This window comes from Xiphophorus couchianus, chromosome 4, assembly GCF_001444195.1.
Source record: "Xiphophorus couchianus chromosome 4, X_couchianus-1.0, whole genome shotgun sequence".
NCBI classification, from domain to species: Eukaryota; Metazoa; Chordata; class Actinopteri; order Cyprinodontiformes; family Poeciliidae; genus Xiphophorus; species Xiphophorus couchianus.
Window position 1 is genome coordinate 16,326,771 of NC_040231.1, and position 26,079 is coordinate 16,352,849.

Consider the following 26,079-nt stretch of genomic DNA (forward strand, 5'->3'; position numbering starts at 1 on the left):
GTAGAAGATTAAGAAAAACTAAGACAAAAAATAACATATTTTTAAATGTACTCTTTATTTATTAATCTTCTCTAATAAAGGTGTTCTGCTGTTTGGTTACACAAATGTTTCATTTCTCTTTAATGCAGTACGTTGCATAAAATCCATCCTCCTGTCTATTGTAACAGAAAGTTGACTCTTCCTTTCCACCACTGTGTAAACATTAGGAGCTGTAGTTATGTAAATATGAATAATTTATAATAGTGCTTTAGGGGCTTATTACATTAATTTAATAGCTCTTTAGTTTGCATTTCTTCTTACTACGATCTGGGGCTATTAACACAACAAAAATCATGAAAACGTTTAAAAAGAGGAAGTATTTATTTAAGATAAAAATAAATTTGGTCATCAGAGGCCTTTTGGAAATACACTTTTTGTTTAAAAAATAAAATGTATATCTTTGAAATGTTTCTTTCTGTGACTCTTATGATATCTTATGTCTAAAATAGTTAGATTTAATAACACCAACAACACATTTTAACAGAGGATTGTTTATAATGGCCACAGGAAAACTGCTGACTTGACAAAAAAAAAAAAAGGCACCGACACCCTCCACCAGGAGGGTAAGCCAGAAAACGTTATTGCCTCTGACTGTATACAGTGTGTTATGTCCAACTGTGTTAATGGAAAGTTGAGTGGAAGGACAAAGTGTGATTAAAAAAGGATGCATTGGAAATATTTATCCACAACCTTATGGGACAGTGAAGCAATGTCCACTAAAGCGTTTTGAGCAGATTCACAAGATTTAAACCTGAGTCACCACACACAGAAATATACAGAACATGGGTATGTTTCAAAACACTCCTTGTTTTAAGATACTGTTGAAACAGAGAAAGTGCCAGAAGCTTCTTACATGTTATAAGAAGCCTGGACTGCTCAGTGATCCAAATTCCTTTTATAGAAATAAAAGTAAATGCTGTATTTTATTTTAAATAAAAGTTGTATTTCACTGAGTCTGGAGGAATGAAGAGAAAATAAGAATAATTATGTTCATTATTATTATTATTGTTAGTATTAGTATTATGTTGTTGTTGATAACGATTAAAATCTGTATATACAGTACCTGTGTACAATGTGGAAAAGATACATTTCATAATAAATATATAAAATGAAGACGTTGTGGGACATAAAAAGACTTCACAAACTTCCAATGATATATGAGTGAAGAAAAACCAAGTCCATCCTTGTTAATCCATGCAATAATTACAGAGTACAGCTGGGCGTATTATAATTACATAGTACCAATGAAAAGATGGAAAGTAAACCATTCCTTTACAGGATTTACAACCGGCTGTATGTCACTTAATATGCAGAGAACAAGCCTCAAAATGCTATCTTGTTTTATTTTTTAATTGAAAATGTCTGATCTGATACTTTTAACTAAGACATTTAAGGATAAGAGTTTATTCCATGATTTATGCTAAAGTACTAATACTGAGTCAACATCTGGTGCATTGTAGAAACTAGAGCATCTGAATCTTAATGTATAGACTGTAAAAAGTCTGGAAAAGCTCAGCATGTGCAGTTTTAATTTTAACTATTCATTTTGCATTAGTTTGCATTTTGCGAGGAAAGGAAAGATGCTGTTTCAGAGGGAGAGTGGACGTATTTTGACCAGGTTCCAACAATCTCAAGAAGCAAATCAGCTCTGAAGAGTCAACTTTGGTTTATTAGGAGACACCAGCACTAATGCAGGGTAATTGTAAGTGTACAGAACAATATAAAGTATTTTAAATTTCATGTTTTGTGCTTACAGATAACAGAAAATACAATGCAGTGCAGTGTTTTCAGTATTTTCTGGGTAAGTAAAACAAATAATGCTTACAAAATAATTATAAAAGTATATTCTAACTCTTAAAATGTTCAATTTTGCACATGAAGATTAGTGTGGAGTGATAAAATACAAAATATATAACTCTAAATGTGGGTTAACTTTCTGATAGAGTAGCTGCTGGGAAAGTTTGACAGATCTGTCCAACAGGTGGCAGTCTGGAATTAGTAATCCGCAGCAAAGGACCCTCACACACTTTCATTTAAAAACAAGGATAAAGCTTTAAATCTGTGTGTTTTGGTGTTTTTTGTTTATTTTTTAATCTTGACTCTGTAAATCAGCCTTTTTGTTCTTCAAAAGCTGCTGGCATTTAGTGCATTATGCTCAAATTCATGCAAAAAAGTGTTCTTCTGTTCTGAGAAATGATAAAGAAAAAACTATTGAACGCTTTGTCATCATGTTGCAAACAAAAGGTTCTTATGTATAAAAAAGTGTTTTGAATGTACATATGATAAAAGTCGCATGATTATTTAAGATTTCACAGTTTTATGGGGAAATGTTAACTATTTAAAGTCAGATACAAATGATTTTATTGTAATGTTTTAATAAACCATTTTTTAAACAATATCTAGTTTTATCACTCTTTCTTAATATTCTTTTTCACATTTTTTGCATCACAATGATACACTAGACTTTATTTTTACAGAGCTAGTGTAAGATACAGTTCACCACTTTCACTGGATACAGAAGATTTCTGAGGAATAGATGCAGTAAAGGCATTAGAAATATTTGTGTCAGAAATAATGTGTTTGGCGCTGTAGGGTAAGATAAAGTCAGGGCATTTCAGGAAACATTTAAGAAGGATTTTTTTTTTTAGTTATTTCCAGAAACAGAGATCAGTAACAAAAAAACAAACTAAACCAAATCAATGCCTGATGTGGATAAGTTTCGTCTTCACCTTGAAAATTCCCACACATACAAATGTTGAGAAAGTTGTTCATGGCAGTTAAAATACTATGAAGAAATGGAGAAGAGCTCAATTTATAAAGACCCCCCAAAAATAATGATGAGAGAAGAAATGTTGTGTGATTTGATGGATTTCAAAAATGTGTGGCTCAAGTCAACTTAAGTTCTTTCACTTCACACACAAAAAACATCTTCTCTCGTATTGTAGGGTCCATTGTGTTAAAGGAAAAAATAGACATTTTTCTCCCACGTTAGATAATTTGTTGAGGACGGATCCAAATGTGTTGGTGGTTCTGGCATTAGCACTGATAAAGGTGTGGAAAGAACAGGCCTCTGTTAGTGAAACATCTGGATCTGATTGGAGAGGAAGCCTCTGGTGATGAACCAACACCCAGAAACAAGGAAAAATGAACGATTACAAATATTTATTTTACCTAACCACTTGTCTTGTTGAAGCAGTGGCCTAATGGTATTTTCTTATGTACAAAAAATGGACTAATGACAGTTCAAAAAGGATGATGATGATGATGATCAGACAAACCTGGATCCCACCCAACTGATCGATTTCCCTCCTCTCTCTATTGAAGCAACATCACTGCTTGCCTGCAATCCAAAACAAGAACATAAAGCTCAACAAAGTTTAAACATTTATCATCATTTAAAGTAAAACACGTTAAAGTTTAAGATCATTATGACACAAGCAGAATTCAGCTTAAAGCTTCCCTCAGAAAATCCACCAAACACCTGATTTGCCTTACAAACCTGCATGGGGCACATTCAGAAAACTGTAAAACAGCTGAAACACTGACTTCCTTTAAATCTCAACTAAAAACCCACCTGTTTAGGATTGTATTTGAAACGTAATCAATTACAAATTTAATGATGGAACTTGACTTAATGTCGTGTTTTGATTGTTGATTCTATGTTGCATTGTGTTTCTGTGTTTGTAATGATGTAAAGCACTTTGAAATGCCTTGCTGCTGAAATGTGCGATACAAATAAAATTTGATTGATTTTGATTGAATCAGTAGGTTTCACAACTACCCACAGTTTGGACCACTGATTATTTGCTCTACACATGAAACCTAAAATCAGAACAGAACTGCAAGAGGTTTAATGAATACGTTGCTGGAATTTACAATGCAGGGTAGAAAAAAACAAATACTTGAACCTTTATGATTTTTTTTTTTTAAAAAAATCCAACAGTCCTGCGACAGACTGGCGACCTGTCCGGGGTGTACCCCGCCTCTCGCCCGGAACGTAGCTGGAGATAGGCACCAGCAACCCTCCCGACCCCATTAGGGACAAGGGTGAACAGAAAATGGATGGATGGATGGAAATCCAACAGTCTAGTTTCAAACTCACAAATTCACACATCAGCTGATTTGATATGCTAAAACATGCTTTCTCGCAAATTTTGGTAGTGATGCTACTGGCAGGACCTGGAAGCACATACAACTCTGGAAGAAATTAAGAGACTGCTGCAAAATGATCAGTTTCTCTGATTTTACTCTCTGTAGGTTTGAGTAAAATGAACATTGTTCTTTTATTCTATGAACTACTAACAACATGTCTCTGAAATTCAAATCGAAACTTTAGTATTTATTTGGAGAAAATTAGACATGTTCAAAATAACAAAAAGAAGCAGAGCTTTCAGACCTCAAATAAAGCAAAGAAAACAAGTTCATATTCATTTAGAAACAACAATATTAATGTTTTAACTCAGGAAGAGTTCAGAAATCAACATTTGGTGGAAAAACCAGGAGGTTTTCAATGGGGTTCAGTGCAGTGGGCTCTTAATGTTTTCCACAGCTGCATATCTAATTATTTTTTCCACTAACACATTAAAAGCAGAGTAAAGAACAAAATCCAAAGTTATTTTTTTTATCCTCCAAAAAGTAGGTAGTATAATCTACAAATGAACATTATTTAACCCTAAGATAAACACCAGAAAGTACAGATTAAAGATACAATATTACAAGTACTCCAAAAAGTAAACTATAAATGTATGACTTATCATCATAAAGATAAACTGTGATGCCCCAATATGTAGGGTTCATACATTCAAGACATAAATTACATCTGAGATTCATTAGACAGTGACCAGGTAGGCAGCAGTTGTATTCCTCTCTTTAGTCTGCTCTTCGGTAGACGGATAATAAATAGAGAGCTTTAAAGAAGAAAACGATTACATAAACCCACTTCTGGGTTCAAATAGATCCTATGTAGAATAACAATAAAGCAAACTAAACCTATCCATATCTGTATTTGCAAGTTGGCATTAAGTTAAAGAGAAACTGACATGGATCAGTAAACACAAGCAGAACTTCTAGTTTAAATAAAATGCAGCACAAGTGCTAGGAAGCAACCAATATGGCTCAAGGTGTCAAATAAATTTAATCAAAAGTATATATATAAAAAAAGACATACTTGAGAATCGTAAACTCTGAAATGGACCACAGCAGGTATTTTTCATGTAAACATGATCAACAACCAGCTGAAATAATGTCCAAAAATCATCAAGTTGTGGGTTGTAATATGATAAACATGCCGTGAATGAAGCAGAGGAAGGCATATTTGGTTTAGCTTCATGTTCGACTATTTTTGTGTTTTATTTGTGTCTGCTTAATCATTTCCATCTGTTATTGTTGCATCTTTATATAAAAAAAAGAAGCATATTTAGCTGTGCTTCCCTACATGATGACAGCGCAAAAGCTCTACTGTGGTTATGGACCTTTTTAAAAGACGTCCTTTGAACATGTTTACAGTTTGTGGTAATCTGTTTAGTATGCACACCCCTCTTCATACTGTATATAGAGGGTTACTTTGCTGTGTAAGCAGTTGCTCCCAATGCTGGAACAGCAACTTTTCAAGAACAATTTTCCTCTACTGAGTCATTTTTCCTGCTAGTGGTGGGAACAGCAAGTCTTTTTAGGTCCTTATGAAATCCCAGGATATTTGTATGTGTATTTGTGGTTTTTGATTGCCAAAAAATAACAGTAATGCAGACCTGAGACAGGTGAAAGTTGCACATTATGGGTTAAATTGTTGTAGTTTAATAATACAGCCATAAGAAGGCAGGGGCTTGGTTAGTTCAAACATTGTTCCACCACGGAAATGCAGGGATATTGTGGAAATATGTGGAAAAGACGAGTTCTTACATTAAAATCAGGTGATCCTTTTATCTGGTTTAAAGGAGACAGACTTTTGCTTCCTTTCTGTAGAAGATTATGTTTTCACTGGTAGTTTTATATACAGCTGTGGAAAAAATTAAGAGCCCACTGCACTGAATCCCATTGAAAACTTCCTGGTTATTCCACCAATTACTGATTTCTGAACTCTTTCTGAGTTAAAACATAAGTATTGTTGTTTCTACATGAATGTAAACTTGTTTTCTTTGCATTATTTGAGGCCTGAAAGAACTGCAGCCTTTTTGTTATTTTTTGCTAATAAATACCAAATTTTTGCTTGTAATTTCAGAGACATGTTGTCAGTAGTTCATAGAATACAAGAACAATGTTAATTTTACTCAAACATTTACCTATAAAGAGTAAAATCAGAGAAACTGATCATTTTGCAGCAGTCTCTTAATTTTTTCAAGAACTGGACATATAATTTTAGTCTTTTAAACATGAATCAGTTTTTTGAATGTGTTCAAAATGGTTCACTGCCCAGGGCGTCATTCTGTCTAGGGGTGACACAAGCACTTGAAATATCCATCAGTTGTGTTCAGATGTATTTTCTATTGGTTTTTATAATTCACACTCAAACAAAATTTTGGGATTATGATTAAATATTGCACATAAGTCAGCTAGCTAATGATGCTAAAGGAAATATCTGATTAGCGATTCCTATGTATCATTGAATTTAAAAGGTATTTTTACTAGTCTTCTTTAGGGATTTTGTACAATTTGAGAGTCATTGTGCTGGTAAACTGGTAGTTTGAATTTTCTAAAACCCTTCTCTTGTTTCGGAAAAAAAAAAAAACCAGACTACCTTAACTTGAGACCACTTGAGAAAACTATGATTCATGTTTTGGTCAACCTGAACTAATCTATTATGCACTGGTAACAGGTTTGATTTGTGGATCATAAAATCAAAACATAAAACCACTACTACTTGTAAATATATTTTTAGAACATTTTGTTAGTCAGGTTTCCTAACTCCACTATTTTAAAAATGAACGAGGCTCAGACTTGAGCAAAGTGTTGAGTCTCATCAGTCTCAGCTGACCGTACAAGAAAAGTTAAATCATTCCACAGTTTAAGCAGTTAAAGGAAGTTAAAGTCTTGCAAATAAAGGCAAGAATGAGACAACTGACTGAGAGGAAGAAGGAAAACAAAATGGAGTTTAAAAATGTCCAATCAGCCAAAGTAAGCATCTGTAGGATAACGAAACTGGATTATCAAAAATTTGGTCTGCTTGTTGAAAGCCTTTAACAAGAAGGCTTTAAGTACGGCGTGTCAAACTCTTGTGGAATAACATTAGGTTTGAACAGTGTAAAAATAGTGGCTTAAACTTATGCTATTGTAGAGTTAAAAGGGAATTATTATGTAAAATCAACTTTTCTTTTTTAGCTTTATATGAAGTTATAATGTTTTCCCCTCATAGTCACATCTGGAGTGTTGCTTTGATTCTTTCATGAATGTTTGAGAAATCCTTAAATCTGCCATTCGGGGTGCCTAGACGTTTGATCTCACAAAGCTCCGCCTATTTACCCAAAGCTCCGCCCATTTACCCCAAACTCCACCTATTTACACAAGAGCTCTGCCCATTTACCCCAAACTCCGCCTATTTACACAAGAGCCCTGCCCATTTACCCCAAACTCCGCCTATTTACCCTAAAGCTCCGCCTATTTACCCCAAACTCTGCCTATTTACCCCAAAGCTCCGCTTTGGAGTTGCAGTCTCCAGTTGAGCTTGTGCCTCACAGAGGAGCCCTCGTCTGTACTTCTCTAGGGTGACCATATTTTACTTTGGGAAAACCCGGACAACCTGCAGCAGGGGGGTCTTGGTGAAACCAGAATACCTTGGAGCGGGGGGGGGTGCCGCCCGCACTGACGCGGCTCAGGGATTACGTGACACGCAGCGCCGTGCGCAGTGCCCTACAATGCACTGTAAGCTATGTAATGTGTTTTGAGGCACTTGACCAAAATCCCGGACGATTTTTAAATTCCCCCCTGACATCTTTTTAGGTCTGAAAAGTAGGACATGTCCGGGAAAAAGAGGACGTCTGGACATCCTATACTCCTATAAACTAGCAGCAGCTATTAGCAAATACCTGGTGAAACTGCAAGTCTGCTGGGCTCATCATTCAAATATTTTTCAATCCAACACTCCTAAGAAAAGTAAAAGGCACAATGGCGAAGAATTGTTGTGATCACATGCTGTGTGTCGGAAAGGGGCAGGAGCTTCTTAAAGAGGCAGAGGCCAATTTCAAGGAGTTAGGTTGTGAAGTCAAATTTCTTTTAAGGTATGTTTGATATTTACAGTGTTTTTATAACACCTGAAGGTAACATAGTTTCTTGGTTGTGCCATAAAATGCCAGTATGTACCTGGAAAACATACAATACTGCCTTTTTAAATATATTTAGCTGTAGTGACAAATGCACTCAAACGAGAAATATTTGTATTACTATTTACAAAAGCAGTGAGTTCTCCCAGTATTCTTAGAACTGCTACAGCACAGTGTCAGAAAAAGACACAAAATTTAAGAAACATTCTGCTTGAAATCACTCTCACGTAGAGTAAGAAGTAATACATCATAAAAAAGTATTTCAAGGAATATAAATAGACAAAGCAAACAAATAGAAACATGGAATAATAGTGCTGTATGTACATCAGATGTAGAGACAAACACATTTTTTAATTTGTTTGAAAATTATTAATTTTTTTAATTTTTGAAAAAAAAGCTAAAGTACTTTTCCAAGTTGTAAAGAAATCCCTCCTACAAAATACAAATGAGTAGGACTATACGTTGATGAAAAATATATATTTTTAAACAAAATACATTATAGAAAACATATAAAAACAAACAGCAGCCCTTAGCAAAGAGCAAAGAAAGTTAATACAATTAATGTTTTATAAGATATGACAAGCAAATGTACAGAGTTAAAGACTGACACTGAAATCTGCAGGATAATCCAGTTTAGAAAATGATGTTTTTGATGAAAAATAGATAGCAAATCTGACCGAAACAAACAGAAAAACAAACAAAGGGATGGGCAATGTTTTGTAAAGATATTTGTCTTGGTTGAACGTGTTATTCACAAGGTATTTTGTAAGTTTGCTGTTTAAATTAGACTTTGTAAAATAGAGAATATTACAGAAAAATGTGGCGCATCTCAGTAAGTTAGAACGGCATTGAAAATGTCATTTATTTCTGAAAAAATATTCAGAAAGTGATGTTAAGATTCAATACACAAACAGAATAATGTTAAATGTTTTATCGTCCTTTTAATGGCCATAGCTTCTGGTTCTCAAAAAATTGAATATTACACAAGACAAATAAGAAATAACTTTTAAAACATAAACAGAGCTGAGTTATGATCCACAATTAGGGGTGAGACTGCCGACTTGACAGTTATCAAATAGACAGACAACGATGGCTTCTACAAGGAGGGTAAGCCAAAGGTCATTGCTAACGAAGCGGCTGGTCTCAATGTGCTGTTACACTGTTAGAAAGTTGAGTGGAAGAAAAAACTGGGATAGAAAATAAGACAAAAGCAACAACAATGACGACAGCCTTGTGAGGATTGACGGTCGGCTGTGCTTCTTCCTATCAAAGTCAGCAAAGCTGTAAACTACAACAGCTTTTAGACACACTTAAAATTTATTGACCTGTAGTTGTAGTTGTAGTTTAACCTTATAACACTGATCCATAAGCTCTAGCAGGTTTGTTGTTGAAACTTTGTCACATTGTGGATGATATTGTGGCCGCTGCTGTGCATAAAGCCATCACATATGAGGACAGTGGTAATGATGCGGGGATAGAGCTGCAGTTCATCAGTGACTCCCACAGCATCTCCCGCTGTGTGGGACCCTCGGCGGAGGGATACGACAGCCGCTGTCATCGTGGTGCTGAGGCTTTTTGCAAAGCAAAAATGTCTGCCTAAGGGAAACTCGTAACTGATATATAGAGGATATTTTCCCACGTATCGCCGTTTTAAACCCGATTTCTGCCTTTGCGAGGCGCGTCGGAAGAAAGCGACTCTTCACCAGATCACCCTAGTCCGGATTTTAATCGAGAAACAGGTAAAATATCAAGGGGAGTTTGCCAGAAGCTTTCGGACGCGTGAAAGAAGTTGGGAGTTGAGAGAGACATAGATCATCATTGCGTTTTGTTTTCTGGAGCTGCACACTGAGATTGTCACGTCCAGTGTTTGTTTGCCTGTGTTGCCCGTCTTTAATTTAGGTTTCAGCCGCCGAAACGACACTGTCTTCCTCGTTGTACGGCCAACAAAGCCAGTAGTAAGAGGCTGCATCTGCCCATATGAACGAGTAACCGCAGCTAGCGCTAGCCGCGGCTAGCCCAGAAACGTTAGGCGCTTCAGCGCAGGGAAAACCATCTCCCTGCTTGCACACAAGGCTCCAGAAATCACTGACATTAACGAGGCGTGTTGCAGCATTATCAGCGGATCGTATGCATGTGTAACAATCAGCATGCGGTGTTGTTACGGAGTGATATTGTTCCTGCGCCGATGCGGTGCTGCGGGTCCTGGGTTTAACGCGTCCATCCAGAGCGCTCCCTCAGCTCTCTTTACCAGCGAATGAAAGATACAAACCAAACGTGGTTATGACACGCTTTAGCACCTTTTCATCAATTACAATGCGTTTAAGTTGCCTTCATCTCTGTGATGATGATGATAAGGACGGCAACGACAGAGCCAAGTTTACTTCACGGTGATGGTCTTTTTTTTATTCCGCATCCATAAGAAATGCCTCCCGTGGAGAGGATTTCCAGTGTGGAACTAGTCCCCGCTGGTAAATGAAGCTGCAGGGATGCGATCTGACAGACTCTGTGTTTGTTGTTTTTTTTACTCCCAGGTTTCTAGATCGTCAGGATGAATCCTCAGCAGCGGATTGCCGCTCTCGGAACTGATAAGGAATTGAGTGACCTGCTGGATTTCAGTGCGGTAGGACTCCTTATTACCTGTTGGTGTGATTCATCTCAAGTTTGAGGTTTAAAAATTTCTTCACAGATATATAGTTGTTTTTGTTTTTTTTAATTTCACTATTAGTATGAGCTTATGTTCCATAACTGCGCTGTTCTTTGTGTTTTAAATTTGAACTATCAAGGTTGAATGCATCCATTCGCCACAAATCTAGCAGCCCACTCCCCTCCAAGTTATTGGTCCACCCCGTTTTTACGTGATTTATTTCTAAAATGTTCCCACAGTTATCTAGTTCTGTTTGGCTCTGCAGGGGAATCCAGATTCTCACAGTCATCACATTTTTAACCTCAACAGCATCAGTCAAATAGTAAAAGTGTCTGGTGTTGATATAATGGATATAAATGGATATAAATTATATCTATTTGTTTTTAGCTAAATGAAGGGGAAATGCAGGTCTGGAAATGATCAGGGTTTGAAAAAAAAAATCACGATAAGGTAATTGTGAAATAGTAAATGTAATGATCCAAGTTATTTAAGATAAAAAATAATTAATCTGGAGAGTTTGAGTTAAGCTCAGGAGTTACTTTAGTCTGTTCTTCCTTTAGTTGGCAGGTAAAAGTAGAATTTTTTTTTCAATTTCCTCTTCCTTAAATCAACCACATACTGTCTGATGCGCTTTGTTGCGTTTACTAAAAATCAAATGAAGCTCCAGCTCACATAAATGAGATGATCTTTTAATGCATTAGTTTTCAGTTAAATTACAAATATTACTTTTCTGTTTAGGGGCTTGCTGCACATTTGTTTTTGTTATGTCTTATTATACTTATGAAAAAAATCTGAATCGGTCAAAATTGGAATCAGCGTCTCAGTCCTCAGAGAAAAACGCAAATTAGTATCAGACAGGAAAAGCCTGAGCTGTGCATCTCTGCTCCACATAGCCGAGTCCTTGCTATGTTTTTAGATCCGTGTCTGTATTTGTGCTTTCAGATGTTCTCTCCACCTGTAGGCGGAGGGAAAAATAGGCCCACCACACTTGGAAGCAGTCAGTTCAGTGCATCAGGTAGGAACTGATCCCTTAAACCGTTCTCCATTTTCTGCAAACTTTTTGATTTGAGGTCTGTGTTTATTCCTGCTTAAAATCTGCACACAAGTATCAGTTTCTGGATGTCTTTTGCTTTTGTTCGCGTTGCTCCCAAAGTTATTTATGAATGGAGTCTGTAGGAAAAGTGTCTCAGCCTTCAGTCTTGGATGTAATTCCTCTGTGTGTTCTCCTCACATCTGGCGCTTGAAACCTGAACCCCCCACCTGGGGTTGTGGAGCAGCGCTGCAGTAAAGAAGTTGAACAAAGCACAGTTTAGACCATAGACATGTTTTATTGATCTGTGTGCAATTATAGCACACCGCTGTGAATGTTAATCATGTTTTGCATTACTGTCCGATGAATAAATAATGCACAAATCAGCCGTGTTTAGGCTTGAATGATCAGGTGCTGTGATGCTTGCAGAGGGTGTTATTACTGAGGATTTGCAGTGAGGTGTTTTAGAGGAAATTAGTTTCAGCATATGTGAGTGCTGGAGCTGCTTATACTGTGTAGTGTGAAGAGGTGGTGAAACATCTTGTTGAGCTTTTTTCCCCATTAGTGAGGGACTCACACTGATAATTGCTCCTTCCATTAAAGAAATCTCCCACACAATTACCTACCTTATTTTATATATATATATATATGAGCATCTTTATTCCCCTTGAGTGTTTGTGAATGGCTTAGTTGCACTAGCAAGAGTTCAGGCCCCTCTTCTTCTGGATCGCTTCCTCTAGAAATAAACACTACAGGACATTAATCTGAAGCGCGACTATTGTCTCATGTGCCACTAGAGAAAGTCAACAATCGAGCATTATGTTTCCTGAAAGCGTGTCTTGTGTGAATCCACAAAGGCCGTCGTTGTAGTGGGTTATCTGTGAAGCGAAAGACACACATTGAGGAGAAATGACAAAGAAACAAGAACAGAGCTGTCACACATGACCTGTGGAGCTGTGACGATGGCTTTTGTGATACCTAATCATTCATCTGAGAAGGATTATGTTTGTGGGTGCTCTTCAGTAAAACAAATGACAAAGAGTCTAGTTTTAGATTTGAAATGTGACATTATCCTGGTTTGCACTGAGATCTGCATTAAGCATTACAGAAATACAGCTATTTCTGATACAGCTGTTTCTGACTATTACTTTCTGCCTGACAGCAAAATGACATTATGAATTTATTTATAAACCTGTAAATAATACTTCTTTGCCCATATTTATTTTAATAACTCCATCCATCCATCCATTTTCTGTTCACCCTTGTCCCTAATGGGGTCGGGAGGGTTGCCGGTGCCTATCTCCAGGAGTTCACCCTGGACAGGTCACCAGTCTGTCGCAAGGCAACACAGAGACATACAGGACAAACAACCATGCTCACACTCACACCTAGGGAATTTAGAGAGACCAATTAACCTGACAGTCATGTATTTTGACTGTGGGAGGAAGCCGGAGTACCCGGAGAGAACCCACGCATACACAGGGAGAACATGCAAACACCGGGCCGGGAATCAGGTCCTTCTTGCTGCAAGGCAACAGCTCTACCAACTGCGCCACTGTGCAGCCCTATTTTAATAATATCAAATAATAATAATTATTATTTTTATTGTTTTCTACCCAAATGTCTCAGAACAAATGTGTAAAGATTAACTTGTGCTCAAAGCAACATGCAGATTTTCTAAAACTGGGCTGAATCATCAAAGTGTGTGTGTTCTCACAGAAAGGGGCGTAGCGTTGTGTTTGATAAATGAATGCAGTGACATGTGTAGACATCAAATGAGCAGACTGAGTTGTATGCTTTTTGGCCTCTAAAACAGTGTATTTTTGCTTTAACCTTTTATAATTTCATCTGAGTAAAATCTGACGAGGTCAGCCATTGTGATGAGAGTAAAAACACAATTTTCCTGACAGTGTTCAAATATGTTCTGTTTCAATCTACAAATGTCTTGCTCATTTCTGCAAAAAGGTTGTTTGGATATTTTGCTGCACATTTTTGATAATTGAATATTGTACAAGCTATCCCAGTGTTGCTAGGATACAACTAATAACTACTATTGTAAACTTTATTGGTTATTTCCTTATCACTCCATTGGATATCGGGCTTTCCTATCTGTAGTGTAGTAAGATAGTCTGCCTTAGGTAAATAAGCTCCAGCATCACTTTCCTAAGCAGCATACATAATTTAACAAACGCATTTTGTAAGCTAGGCAGGTTTTTTGGACACGTTAGAAAATTAAAAGACGAATATTGGGTGAGTGACCCAATAATAACATTGCTTAATCTCATACAAGACGATGAAGACACTCTTTCTGCGTTAATGGCTGAGTGTGGCATGCAGGATGTTTGAAGCTGAAAGCAAAACTGATATTCTGACCTACTTTCTAATTACTTCAGCTGATAATTACTTGACAAGTCGAGGGCTCTCACAGAGCTTTGCAATTTAATTCCCAGACATTCGGTTGATCATTAGATGTGAGAACATAAATGAGACAGTGACCTAATGTCCTGATATTATTTCCGACAGTCTACACCCTTGATCCCAGTGCAGATGCCCTGTTCAGAACGGGAGGGGATCAAAATCAAAACTTTAGTTTGAAAGACATGAAAAGACTCAATGTTCCATAAAACCTGGTTTGATGCATCATGTTAGTTCTACATGACAAATGTTTTTCAATACTTGTGCTACATTTTATTATACATGACAGGATAGCAAAAGATTAAAGGGAATTTGTATGACACAGGCGTGAACACTTGATAATGTTTTCATAGGTTTGGCTCATTGTTTCTCTTGCCTTGTCAATAGGCATGCTAAAATCAATTGGCCAATTTAAAACAAAATTTGCAATTTGATTTACCCAATTTATCATCCAATCTGCAGATTAAGAACTGAAAACATATTTTGCCTTGCTTACCAATTATTTGGTCTATAACCACCTTAATTCCCAGGATGTACTTTCATTCACTTTTTGAGTTTAATAAACATCAGAACAATTGTTGATTCTTTATTTCAGTGTGATTCAAAAGAAGCTGTAGCACATTTAATCTCTTTTAAGTCTTACATTTTAAGAGTTCTTTTTAAACATGACTAAAATGAGCAAATTAGACCTCAAAGAAACCAGTAATCGGTACTGGACAGCAGAAGCCTGGTCAGTGCAAATCTGTTTATAGATTTAATTGTCTGAAAGTTGGTCTGCTTCCATTCTGGAAGTAGAATAGAAACAATACAGACCTGGTAACTTAAATAGAACATATAAGAGGGAAACTCATGTTCCAATACATTAAAAACTACACAAATGTTAACTTTGAACCTTCTTTGTGCTGTTTTGCAAGAGGCCTCTTTGCCACACATTTACAAGAGGAGTCTGATCTGGACTGCTTACAGGTCAGTTGAGCACATTGTGTGTCTATGAAGTCATGTTTTTGTAAGTGGGGCAGAATGAGGTTTGGCATTGCCCTGTTGAAATGTCTGCAACTCTTATTGGAAAAGGTGTTGCCTTCATGCTAGCTGGAGTCCCTTTAAAATTCAAAATAAATGCCTCTCCATCAGCAGTGCCTTCACAAATATGCACCCCATACTGGCACAGATGGTTGATTTTGCATCTTTTTACAGTAACTGTCTGTAAATGGTCTTTCTTTGGCACATGGCACCAAATGTCTGTTTTTTTCCTGAAACGACTTCAAAGTCGACTGAACTGACCTCAAAATCCTGTCATCTGAGCAGAGTGTTGGCATTCATAGTTAATATATGGCTTTCTGCTACAGCCAAAACAGGTTTGTTGTACATTTCTAGATCCAGCAGCAGACCACACCAGGCAACAAAAGGTTTCCAATTGGCTACATGCGGCTGAATTGTTGCATAACACACACTCGGGATAACGGAAGCACTATGTTATATACAATGCATTGAAACCTTCTGAACTAGTGCCTCATATTCTGACAGTTTGGCATAAAGTGGTACACCTGTAATCAATTTTAAAATAGAAAAGCATTTTTCCATCAAGGAGAAGAAAATTTAGTGCGTCATAGAAATTCTAGATTGCAAATTTGCATTTAAAAGATGACCCTAGTTTCACGTTTTATGGATCTTTTAATACCTTTTTGCATCCTTGTCTAGTATTTCAGATTTCAACAAACTGGCCCCTACATGACTTTACCTCTGGAGTGGATTCTAATTTCAGGAGGCTAAAATTAGATTGCATCTGCACACATTTTCATTTGAATATTCCAGTACTGAGGGCCTGTGTAGGGTAAATCCCCCCTTCAGACTACAGTCAGAGCGCCTGTCTCTCAGATCTTCAAGGTTAGGGAAGAAGCACCTATATAAGTGCTAGTGAACTTAAGGCAAGTGAGTGTGCAGACACGAGTGTGGAAATTGCTGGGAATGAAGGTTTGGATTATTGCATCTCAGCTGGGCATAGCCTGATAATTGAACCAGAGTGGGACGGGCAAAGACCCTTGAAAATTATGCTGGAGAAGATGGATTGGGAAAATGGCTCTAACAGAGATTCATCGCTTCTCCCTTCCAGCTGTGTTGATGATGCAGACCTGATGAGCCTATTGTGAAGTAGCTAATTTTCTTTCAGCGCTGCATAGTGATGCATTGGTTGGTTGTGTGTAACTCATTCCTGACCACAGTCCTACAGATCCTCACTCCTGCCTCGCTTTATGTGCAGCTTTGTGTATCAGAATATAAAAAATAAAAAGCCCGGTCTGCAAAGATCAAAAATAACTATTGAACATTTATCACTAGAAGTATATTGCAATGTAAATACCAGAGACACTTTTAGTTTCTCTTCTCATTTCTATTTACAGATTTGATCAAATAAACAAATCCTCAATAATCCAAAAGTTGTCCTCTTGCTGCAGCTCTCATGCACTCATCCACAAAATGTAATTCAGATGAAAATCACATGTGGAGGTAGTTTGAATTGCCATTCAGATTAGATTTCACAAATTAGCTTACTTAAAAATCTGATTACTTGCAACTAACAGTGGTGACAGTCTGTGTTAAAGATCAGGCTTGATAAGCAAATCAGATGTACCCGCAGTTTCAGAAATCTTAGAAAATAACTAAAGCACACTTGATATGGGTTATTGACATTTTTCAAAAAAGGTTATATTTAGTGTTAAGTAAGTAGATCGAATTGCTAAAGGTCAATCAGTTTTCAATTCGGAGAAATCCGAGTGAAATTCAAACAAGATTTAGGCGCCTAAATCAAATCTATTTATGCTGCACCCACTGTGTGTCATCAACTATTGATGGACAGAGTTCAATGGGTTTTGCTTATCAGTGTATGTGACAGAGAGTTGTGTGTTTGGCCTTGTTGTTTTGTTTCTAAACTTGATTGGTTTCTCCGTCCTGCTCCCATGCCTCGCTCGTTGCTCGGCTCGTCAGTTCGATGCTGCATCAATCAGAAATAGATCATATTTTTTGAAGAGGGCAGCTCTACTTTTGGGATGTTTCTGAAACGTGTGTCTGTTAGAAACTCAGATATTGTCTGATGGGCATATTCACTCAGTGGTTGGACTGGGATGTAGCCAGGACCGGATTCAGAAACAATTTATAGTTTCTGAATCCGTTTCACTGCAGAAAATATAAATGACCAGATATGCCTCTGTTAACTAGTTGTTACTGTTGACAAGTGTGAATAATACTTGCTGCAGTTTTGGATGGTTCTTGAACATCTGGAGTATTTATTTTTTGTTTATTTTTTAAATAATTTTCAATCTAATAACTAACAAAGAAAAATGTTTTAAATGTTATCTTACAATGCTCACTCTTAATGTAAAAGAAAAAAAAAACATTTAAAATGTAAAAATCCATTTATTTTATTTCTTTTTTTGGGAGTACAGTTTAGGGGTGCAACTAACAAATATTTTAGTAATTGATTAATCTGTGCATTAGTCTAAGGATTAATCAAATAATCTGATATAAACATGGCACATTGTACATATTTTTCATTTAACTACTTAAGGCTTTTTATTTTACAAATTAGAAATACATTAAAAGAGACAAATAGCTCAATTTCTTTTTTTTAGCAAGAAAATAAACATGTTATTGCCTAAAATACAATTCCTTTAGTGAATCTGAACAGGGTGAAACTAACACTTGAGAGGTTTTGGCTAAAACATATCTACAGATAAAGATGTTTTTGTCTTAAACATATTGTTTAAATTACAGCTCTGAATATGTTCTTTCTTCAAATGACTGTTTTTAAGTATGTGTACTCAGGTTAACAATGGATTCATTAGTAAATTAGTTGACAATCATTTCAATAATCGATTAATCACAATTAATCCGAATAATCGTTTCAGCCCTTTTGAAGTTTTTGCATTAATGATAATGACAGGAAAAAAAAACAACTAGAGCTGCATGGCCCAGTTTTCATATCTGCTGAAATCAATTATGTCAAATGAGAAAGTTTCCAGTTTAAATAATAAATAGTTGACATTGAAGGGATTTATTCCGCTGATGACCAAGCTGATGCTCTGTGGAGTTTCAGCCTTGTCGCATGGCGTTGTATTGTAGTTAATATTTTTGAAATGTTCCCTTTCATGCCAAAACTCGCCTCTGTTTTCCTGTTGTAAAAGCTCTTGCTGAATCCGGGTTTTGAGAGGGTGCAGCTGTTTCTTAATGGTCCAGCAGAGAGCAATCAGTAATGAGAGGCAACCTATGGGCTTTCTTTGTCATTTCCCTTCTACAATTACTTTATGAAACAGGAATCTCACCGCAAATGTTGAGAAATAAAAACATTCAAATACATTTTACAAAGGAAACATAGAGGTAGCTTCTTCTTTTTGGTCACATCTGAGATTATTCTTATTATTAGGCTCTCTAGGAATCAGCTACTATTTAAGGAATGCTAACAGCAGCTTGGATTTCTGAAGTCCTTGTTCTTTCATTGAATCCAGCGCTTTCATTGTTTGCTCTAATTCTCATGGGTTTGTGAAGAGAGGGGTCAGGTGAGACTGCAAACACTGACCGCTGTTGCAGTTTGTGTGTGTGAAAGTTCTCAGTTCGGCTGAAATGCATCACAATGAAATAGCTCAAATACCTATGGGAGCGCTAGAATTAGTTACACAAGTATCAGAGCTAAAAATGTAAAACATCTCAACCAAAATTCGGAAAGTGAGATAAAATTACATGTGCAGTTTTTCCATAGAGGCGGTGCAGAAGAGGAAACGAATCTACAGCGTGCAAGCGGCAAAGCATCGTGTTTGTCAGGATGAAACTTCAAATCTACAGCTCTGCTCACTGGAGCGTGATTTCTGGGTAGTGAAATGTCACCAACTTTCTGCACAAGTGTATAATTAGCTTTATAAATTTCTTGTGAAGAACTTATTTCCATCAAGGAGGATAAAAATATGACTAACAGTAATAACATGAAATTTGAATTTTTCTGTATGTTTACTGTAACCATACCTCAAAAGGTTCTCTATTCTCATTAAGTTAAAAATAGGTGGACACATTGTAGTCTATGATTATTGATTGCAAGTAAATAGTTTTTTGAATGCTTTATTAATTTGACCTCTTTCATAACAAGGTCATTCTTGTTGCGTTGAGGAGTCTTAGTAAAATATGTGAAACTTGAATTGGAAAAATACACAATAAAATTAAATAAAATTGCTTCGTTCAGTATTATTGTTTTCAAATAGACCCATTTTTTGAAATCTGATTTTCTTTATTTGAACTTGAAGCAGAGCATATTATATTGCTTTCTACAGAGACAGATGGAATTACAAGAGGGATAATCAATAACGCGATAAATGTAGATGCTCTGTTGCTGCGGTTTTGTTGATACTGCAGGACAATATTGTTTTAAACAGCAAGAAGAAGCGAGGCATCAAATATTTCTTAATGGCTATATCACATAAATTAGATTGTAAATACCAGATATTATATTTTTCAACATATGCCAGATGGTCTTGGTTGACAGTTTGGTTGGCATTATTGATTTTTGCGTTTTTCTGTTTGTCTTTTGAAAGATTAGATGGAGGTTTTTGTTCGTCTGAAGAATTAGTTTTATCATGTTTCAGTTCTCAGGTGCTTAGCCTGGCCTGCATCAAATCATCCAGTTGCCTTTTGGTACATTTGGAGCATACTGTATGTAGCAATAAAGTCATCGAGGCATTTAAAGTTAAATAAACAAGATCTTGTAACTTTGGAACATTTGAAGATATTACATTTTCACATATTTTTCTTATGTATTGATGGCAACATAACAGAATAACAGGGTTACAACAATTCTCCACTAATAAGCTCTAACTGGTTACTGGCAGATGGAATTACGAAACAAAAATCCAGAGTTTGTTTCCATTTTCATAAAATGCACCAAGAACTTTCATAATTTTCAGCCTGTAAGAACAACAACCAACATCGTCAAATGTAATTAAAATTTACTTTAAAAAACTGAATTGGCAAAACAAAATCGACAGGTTTAATTTCAGACAACTAGAAATGGGTAAAACATTATCAGTGCATCTCTAAAACTGGGCCAGCCTTTCCATTAAGAGACGAGTGTTTAATACCAGTCACTTACATAAAGCAGGAGATTTTTATGTAATAAATTACTTAACTTATATAAAATAACCTAAGCATAAAAGCTTGGTAACGTTTTTGAATACATTATTTTGGTATTTTTTCAGATAGTAGGGCTGTTGTAAAAGAACATTTTAGTAATTAGTGATGGCATAGTTACTTTGAAAAAGTAACTTTAATTGGATTACTGATTACTCCTTGAAAATGTAACTCAGTTAGATTACTGACTACTTGATTTGGAAAGTAACTAAGTTACATTAAAAGTAACTTTTTTAGTTACTTTCATCAGCTGCTAACAACAACGCTGTGAAAATTACATTGATCTATGCCAATACTTAATTTAAACTATTTTATAACGGTAACATCAACAATGTGTCTTCACTTATAAGGTTGAACTGAAGGGGAGATTTTTTAAATGGTTACAGTACAAAAAAAACCAAAACGTTAGTAATTTGTGCATGTTTTTGTGTGGTCCACTATTGTCTGGAAAACTCTAAGAAGGATTTAACCCCCCTATCCCACTCAAAGTAGTTCCTGTTTTTCTGCCAACAAAATGCGCATCTCCCTCCTCCCTCCATCGTTTACGTTTCTGTCGCTGCTGATACTGTCGCATAAAAACGGCGATCACTCAACAAGACGCATAGAGGAAATAAAATAAAATTCCAAAAGAAAATAGTAACGCACAGTAACGGAAAATGATTTTGATAAGTAACTGTAGTCTGACTACTGGATATGAAATAGCAACGCGTTAGATCACTCGTTACTTATTAAGTAACGCGTTACTGACGTCACTGTTAGTAATTGAGTACTCTATTGATTATTTTCACAATTAATTGAGTAATCGGGTCTCTCTCTCTCTATCTCTCCCATACTCCAAGCATCGCGCCAGGCACTGTAGGAATACTCATTTGTCCCCAAAGAAATATCGAAAACTCGGAAAATTTGATATCATCCTACTAGCAATTAGCAATAACTCATAGGCAGAAGTGAGAGCGCTGTCCAACACAAATAATGATCCATCTGGAACACGGTGCGCTAAATAATACATGAGGCAGATACATTTTCCTCAAGGAATTTTAATAATCGAGGAACTCGAATCACTCAGGGAATCGATGCAGCCCTAGTAAATATCTACTAACCTGGAGGATTGCCACTTTTTAAAGCTTGCTATTCATTTTTCAAGGATTTTCCACCAAGTTTATTTAATTTTTCTTGTAAGATGCAAACAAATGCTGATATTTTTTGTTCAACCAATCATTGAAAATTAAAAAAGGATATCAAATTTTTAAGGTTACGAAACGGAATAGTGTGCGTTAATTTTTCTGTGACATTAAAATTAAACATCCCCTGGTTGTTCGTGTTGTAGATTAAATGAAAACAACCCACATCGTCATTAAGACTATTTAAAAAGTAAACTTATTTTTTTCTTATTATTAGATCAGATGCTTTGGTCTGTCTTTAAATCTATAGTATACACTTATAAACACAATGTACAATGCTAAAACTTGCCTGTTGTGAAAAATGGTTTGTTTTTCTTCATATACATTCATTTAAAGTGTGAAGCAGTGACTTGTCAATGTAGTTTGAACTGTGAGAGTTGAGGGGACTTGCTGACTGAATCGTGCATCTCTTGTTCTGACAGGTATGGATGAGCGGACCAACCAAGCGTCTTGGGCCCCAGGTGGCGAGTCCAGTCCTTCCTATGAATCCTCCCGGGTAAGATGACCCACAATCTAATGCCTCTGAGTGGCCTTTCTGCTCCACGGCGCATCATTTAACACTCATTACATTAAAGTGGGGAATTCACAATGTTTTATCTCACCTTTTTCCAGAGCCTGTTGTGTTATTTGACCTGTTACAGACACATTTCTCTTTGGCAGAGTGAATTCATTAGTTTTAAAATGTCTAAGTTCTTTTCATTTAAAAGAAAATGTGTTATTTTTCTCTTTTATAGCACAAAGAAAAAAATTTGTATTACAGTTCTTGGTAGGTGATCAGTGGTTTTCATGTAGCACCTAAAATTTCATTTTTAGCTCCTCCTAAATTCAGTTTTGCCTCACAAGCAATGTAAAACTACATCTTATATATCTGATGATAATGTTGAACAGGGAAGAAATATTACCTGGAGAAATATTGTTTGGCTGAAACACTGAACATTTGTTCAGTCTGATTAAAACTACAGAAATTGCAGTTTCTTTTTTTGTACAACAGAGTGATGCAAACCTAAACATTCGCTGGTTATGAGGAAAGATGTTCTACGTCTTACAGTCAAAACAAGCTTTTTACCTCCTGAGCATTTGAGGAAGTGTTTCAGATTTTTATGCAGCTTTTATTTTGAATAAACTATGATTTATCCCGTTTTTATCTTTTGAAACTGTGTTACCTTTCTTAGTGTAAACATTTATATTACCCAGTTTAAAACGTCCCATTAAAACGTCATGCAGTTTAAACGTGATATTTGTGTGATTATAACAACTTTACATAGAGGTTCACTGTAAATCAAAACTTTGTTGGGAGTGAATGTCTAAATAAGAAGCTCTGAGTGTTTGTATGAGCAAGTGTGAACAGCTCTGCCTGTTTGTTTGTCTCTCACACGTTGGCTGTTCCCGATGCCCTGTATGAATTCCAGTTAATGTCAATCTCCTGTCACTTTCTATTAGAACTCAGCTAAATGTCAGAGCCACTCGGCCTGCGTTACCTTGTTTATTTCTCGGTGCCCTTCCCGAATGAACATCTACAGGCTATGGTAACATAGGCGGCTTGATTTGAATTAGAAGACAGAGAAGCTTGAGATATCTTCGCTCCAGGTGCATATAAATGAGTGATTCTGACATTACGACGCACGGCGTCAGCCAGCAGACAGCTGTTTGCACATCCATAAGGCCTGCATGCACTCTCTGAAACAGCTGCACATCCTTATCCTCACAGACTTGAATATAAAGCTATTTTTTTACTATTTTATTTAACATTATCTTGTCCATCCATTCGGGATGGACATATATTGTATCGTTTATTATTTATTGTGATATACTACTTATAATGACAAGAATTTTGATTTATTGTTGTAATGATAAATTACAGTTAATGTTTGAAACCCCCCAAATTGTCCATATTGTCGGGATTGTTAGCTTTACTAACAAGGTTCTCTACTTTTTGTTAAGTGAAACCATCAAAAAATGTAAAAACCTGCTTAATACAGCGTCTGTGTGAAGTTAAGTGATACAAATAACATTTATCTCCACATTTATCATCATCACAATATAATATAAAACTTTTAAGTTCACATTGCCCACCCTTACCATCCAGCCATACATACATGAATGAATGAGTCTTTTACGTTGCTTGTGTCACATTGGAGGGTTTAAGGTCAAGCCACAGCATCTCATTTCACTCCAAAATAGGGATGGGAACTCATTATCTTGAATTAAAGAATTTTAGTGTAAATTTTGCCAATTAGTGTTTTGAAAAGCAAATGTTAACATTAGTGATTTCTGTTTCAAGGTTATGATTACCTTATTGACTTGACTGAACTCATTAGATATGATTAAGGTAAAGAATTGCTTGAATTACCTTTGCAGTTTAATAACCTGAGAACTCACCTAGCATAATACAAGATCAATAATTTACATAAAAATTATGAAATGAAAGGTTAGAATCATTCTAATTGCAAAAGGTTTGTGTGAATAATTAGATTTTATTTATTGATGTTTCCAAACCAAACACCCCCTACTCTGAGCATCTCATACTTTGTTTACAACAGGTTGGGTTAAATGCTGCATTTGCTTGCCTTATTTTGTTCAGGTATTTTTAGGACATGGCATTTTATTCAGCTAGTTTGAGTCGATGCATAATTTGCATATTTCTGAATGTTTTCCGAGATTATTAAGTTTCTAAGATTTCTCTTAAGAAATACGTTATATATTTAAGACCTTCCTCACATTTTCTTCTTTTCTTTCATTGTATAAGAAGAGGTCATAACAACTTCTTTTCACCAAAAATAGTGAAAAATGTCACTATTTTGCTCTACAAAGTGAAGCCGTGCCTATTACTTCTTTCTGTTTACTAAAAAAAACAGAATCAAAAACTTTAAAGAAAATCAATTTACGGTTTATTCACTAAATGTGTCCAAGGCTTGTGGAAGAAATTCTGCGTGCCTCATCCTTCAGTCTGCTACAAAGGGAATTCAGTCTTGTCCCTGAGCTTGTTTGCTGGTGCGCTATGAATGTGTGATCAGTCGACTGTGAACAGTCCAGAGACCTGCCGCGCTGACCTTGGCTCACAGCCAGCCGCTGTTTCCTGGGTAGCCGTGGCTGCAGACTGGCGCTCTGACAGGCAGGGCTGTGCCCGCTGCCACCGCACGACAACCCCCCTTCTCCCACGTGCCCTGCCCCAATTGATACCCGACCCCACGCGCATCCATCACGACCATATCATGACTTCCCAAGGAGCCGCATGCAGCCACACGTTCACCTGGGATACTGCCCAGAGTGAAGGAATGACTGTTTAAACAGTGTGGTGAGTGATCGGGGAGCAAGGCGTGAGCTCTGGCCTGCTTGCTGCCATAGTTATCTGACAGTTATTTAGCCAGTAGTGCAAACGCAGCCCCGTGGCTGCCATGACAGGATGCGTTAGTGTCTTGGATAGATGTAGGCCACCAGTGTTTGGGAATGATGAGGGACCTGTGATTGATGATCTAACTGACTCAAAGCAGCAAACACAGAGCAGTAAGACTGTTAATGTAGAAAAAAACACACAGTGGTGTCTTTGTGTTTCAGACAGGATGCTGATACTCTCTGGGTATTTGTTTTTATGTTAAATACCAGGAGAATTTTACCTTAAATTATTTGCATTAATCGGTTTTTGCTATTAGATATTGCAGAATTTATAAATGATGATGATGATAACAAAGCTTTGATTTAATCAATGTAATAATTTAAGCTCACATGTGAAGCTCAAGCTGGTTAAACAGACTGAAAAAATGTCACTGAAGTGTAATCCGTAACTCAATTTAATCCATGTTATTTTTAACATTGCCTGTTTTTACAAAAGAGAAGGAAAGAAAGAATAGTGTAATGAAAATAAAATATTTAATGTCAAAGTACAATAGCATGTTCAATGCTTCTTCTGAACAGGCCAACAATAAGAGCCACCAAACAATACAGGAGGAAAAATGCAAGAATGAGATTTAATAAACATTATACTCCACTTATTTAGTAGCTGTCCTAACAGCTAATAGTGATGTCATAACTTTGTTGCTGTGGATTTTGTAATTAGCTTGACCTTTCCCTTAAAGGTGAACTTTCACCCTTCTTGCTCTATGGTTGTCTGCTGATGATGGCAGACAAGCTTTTTCCTTCTGCCTCTGGGTGAACCATGTGATATGGCTCTTCGTGTTTGTCATATTTTAAAAATATTACATTTCAGTTTTATCCGTACTGTATGTTCTTGTCTCTTATTGCAGAGACAATGTTTGCTACTGGCTTTACATGCAAACCACAAACCGTCTGGATGCCGCACTCAGAGCTTTCCAGTTCCTCTTGTTGCATCCTTCACAGTTCGATTTTAATTAACATTAA

The 26,079-nt window shown here is 36.4% G+C and overlaps 1 protein-coding gene across 8 annotated transcripts in view; it reads left to right on the top strand.

Annotated features, from left to right (window-relative positions):
- Positions 1-9,838: 9,838 nt before the first annotated feature.
- tcf12 (transcription factor 12) overlaps positions 9,839-26,079 on the top strand; it is an 83,271-nt gene continuing 67,030 nt past the window's right edge. For 2 of the 8 annotated variants that reach the window (XM_028014726.1, XM_028014729.1), the window contains exons 1-4: positions 9,839-10,030; positions 10,823-10,911; positions 11,878-11,950; positions 22,146-22,219. In XM_028014726.1, the coding sequence (XP_027870527.1) occupies positions 10,840-10,911; positions 11,878-11,950; positions 22,146-22,219 (219 nt within the window). In that variant the 5' untranslated portion in view covers positions 9,839-10,030; positions 10,823-10,839. Of the gene's footprint in view, positions 10,031-10,483; positions 10,679-10,822; positions 10,912-11,877; positions 11,951-15,328; positions 15,347-19,116; positions 19,238-22,145; positions 22,220-26,079 lie in introns of those variants that run through there. The other 6 variants (XM_028014730.1, XM_028014731.1, XM_028014732.1 and 3 more) reach the window with 5 other exon arrangements.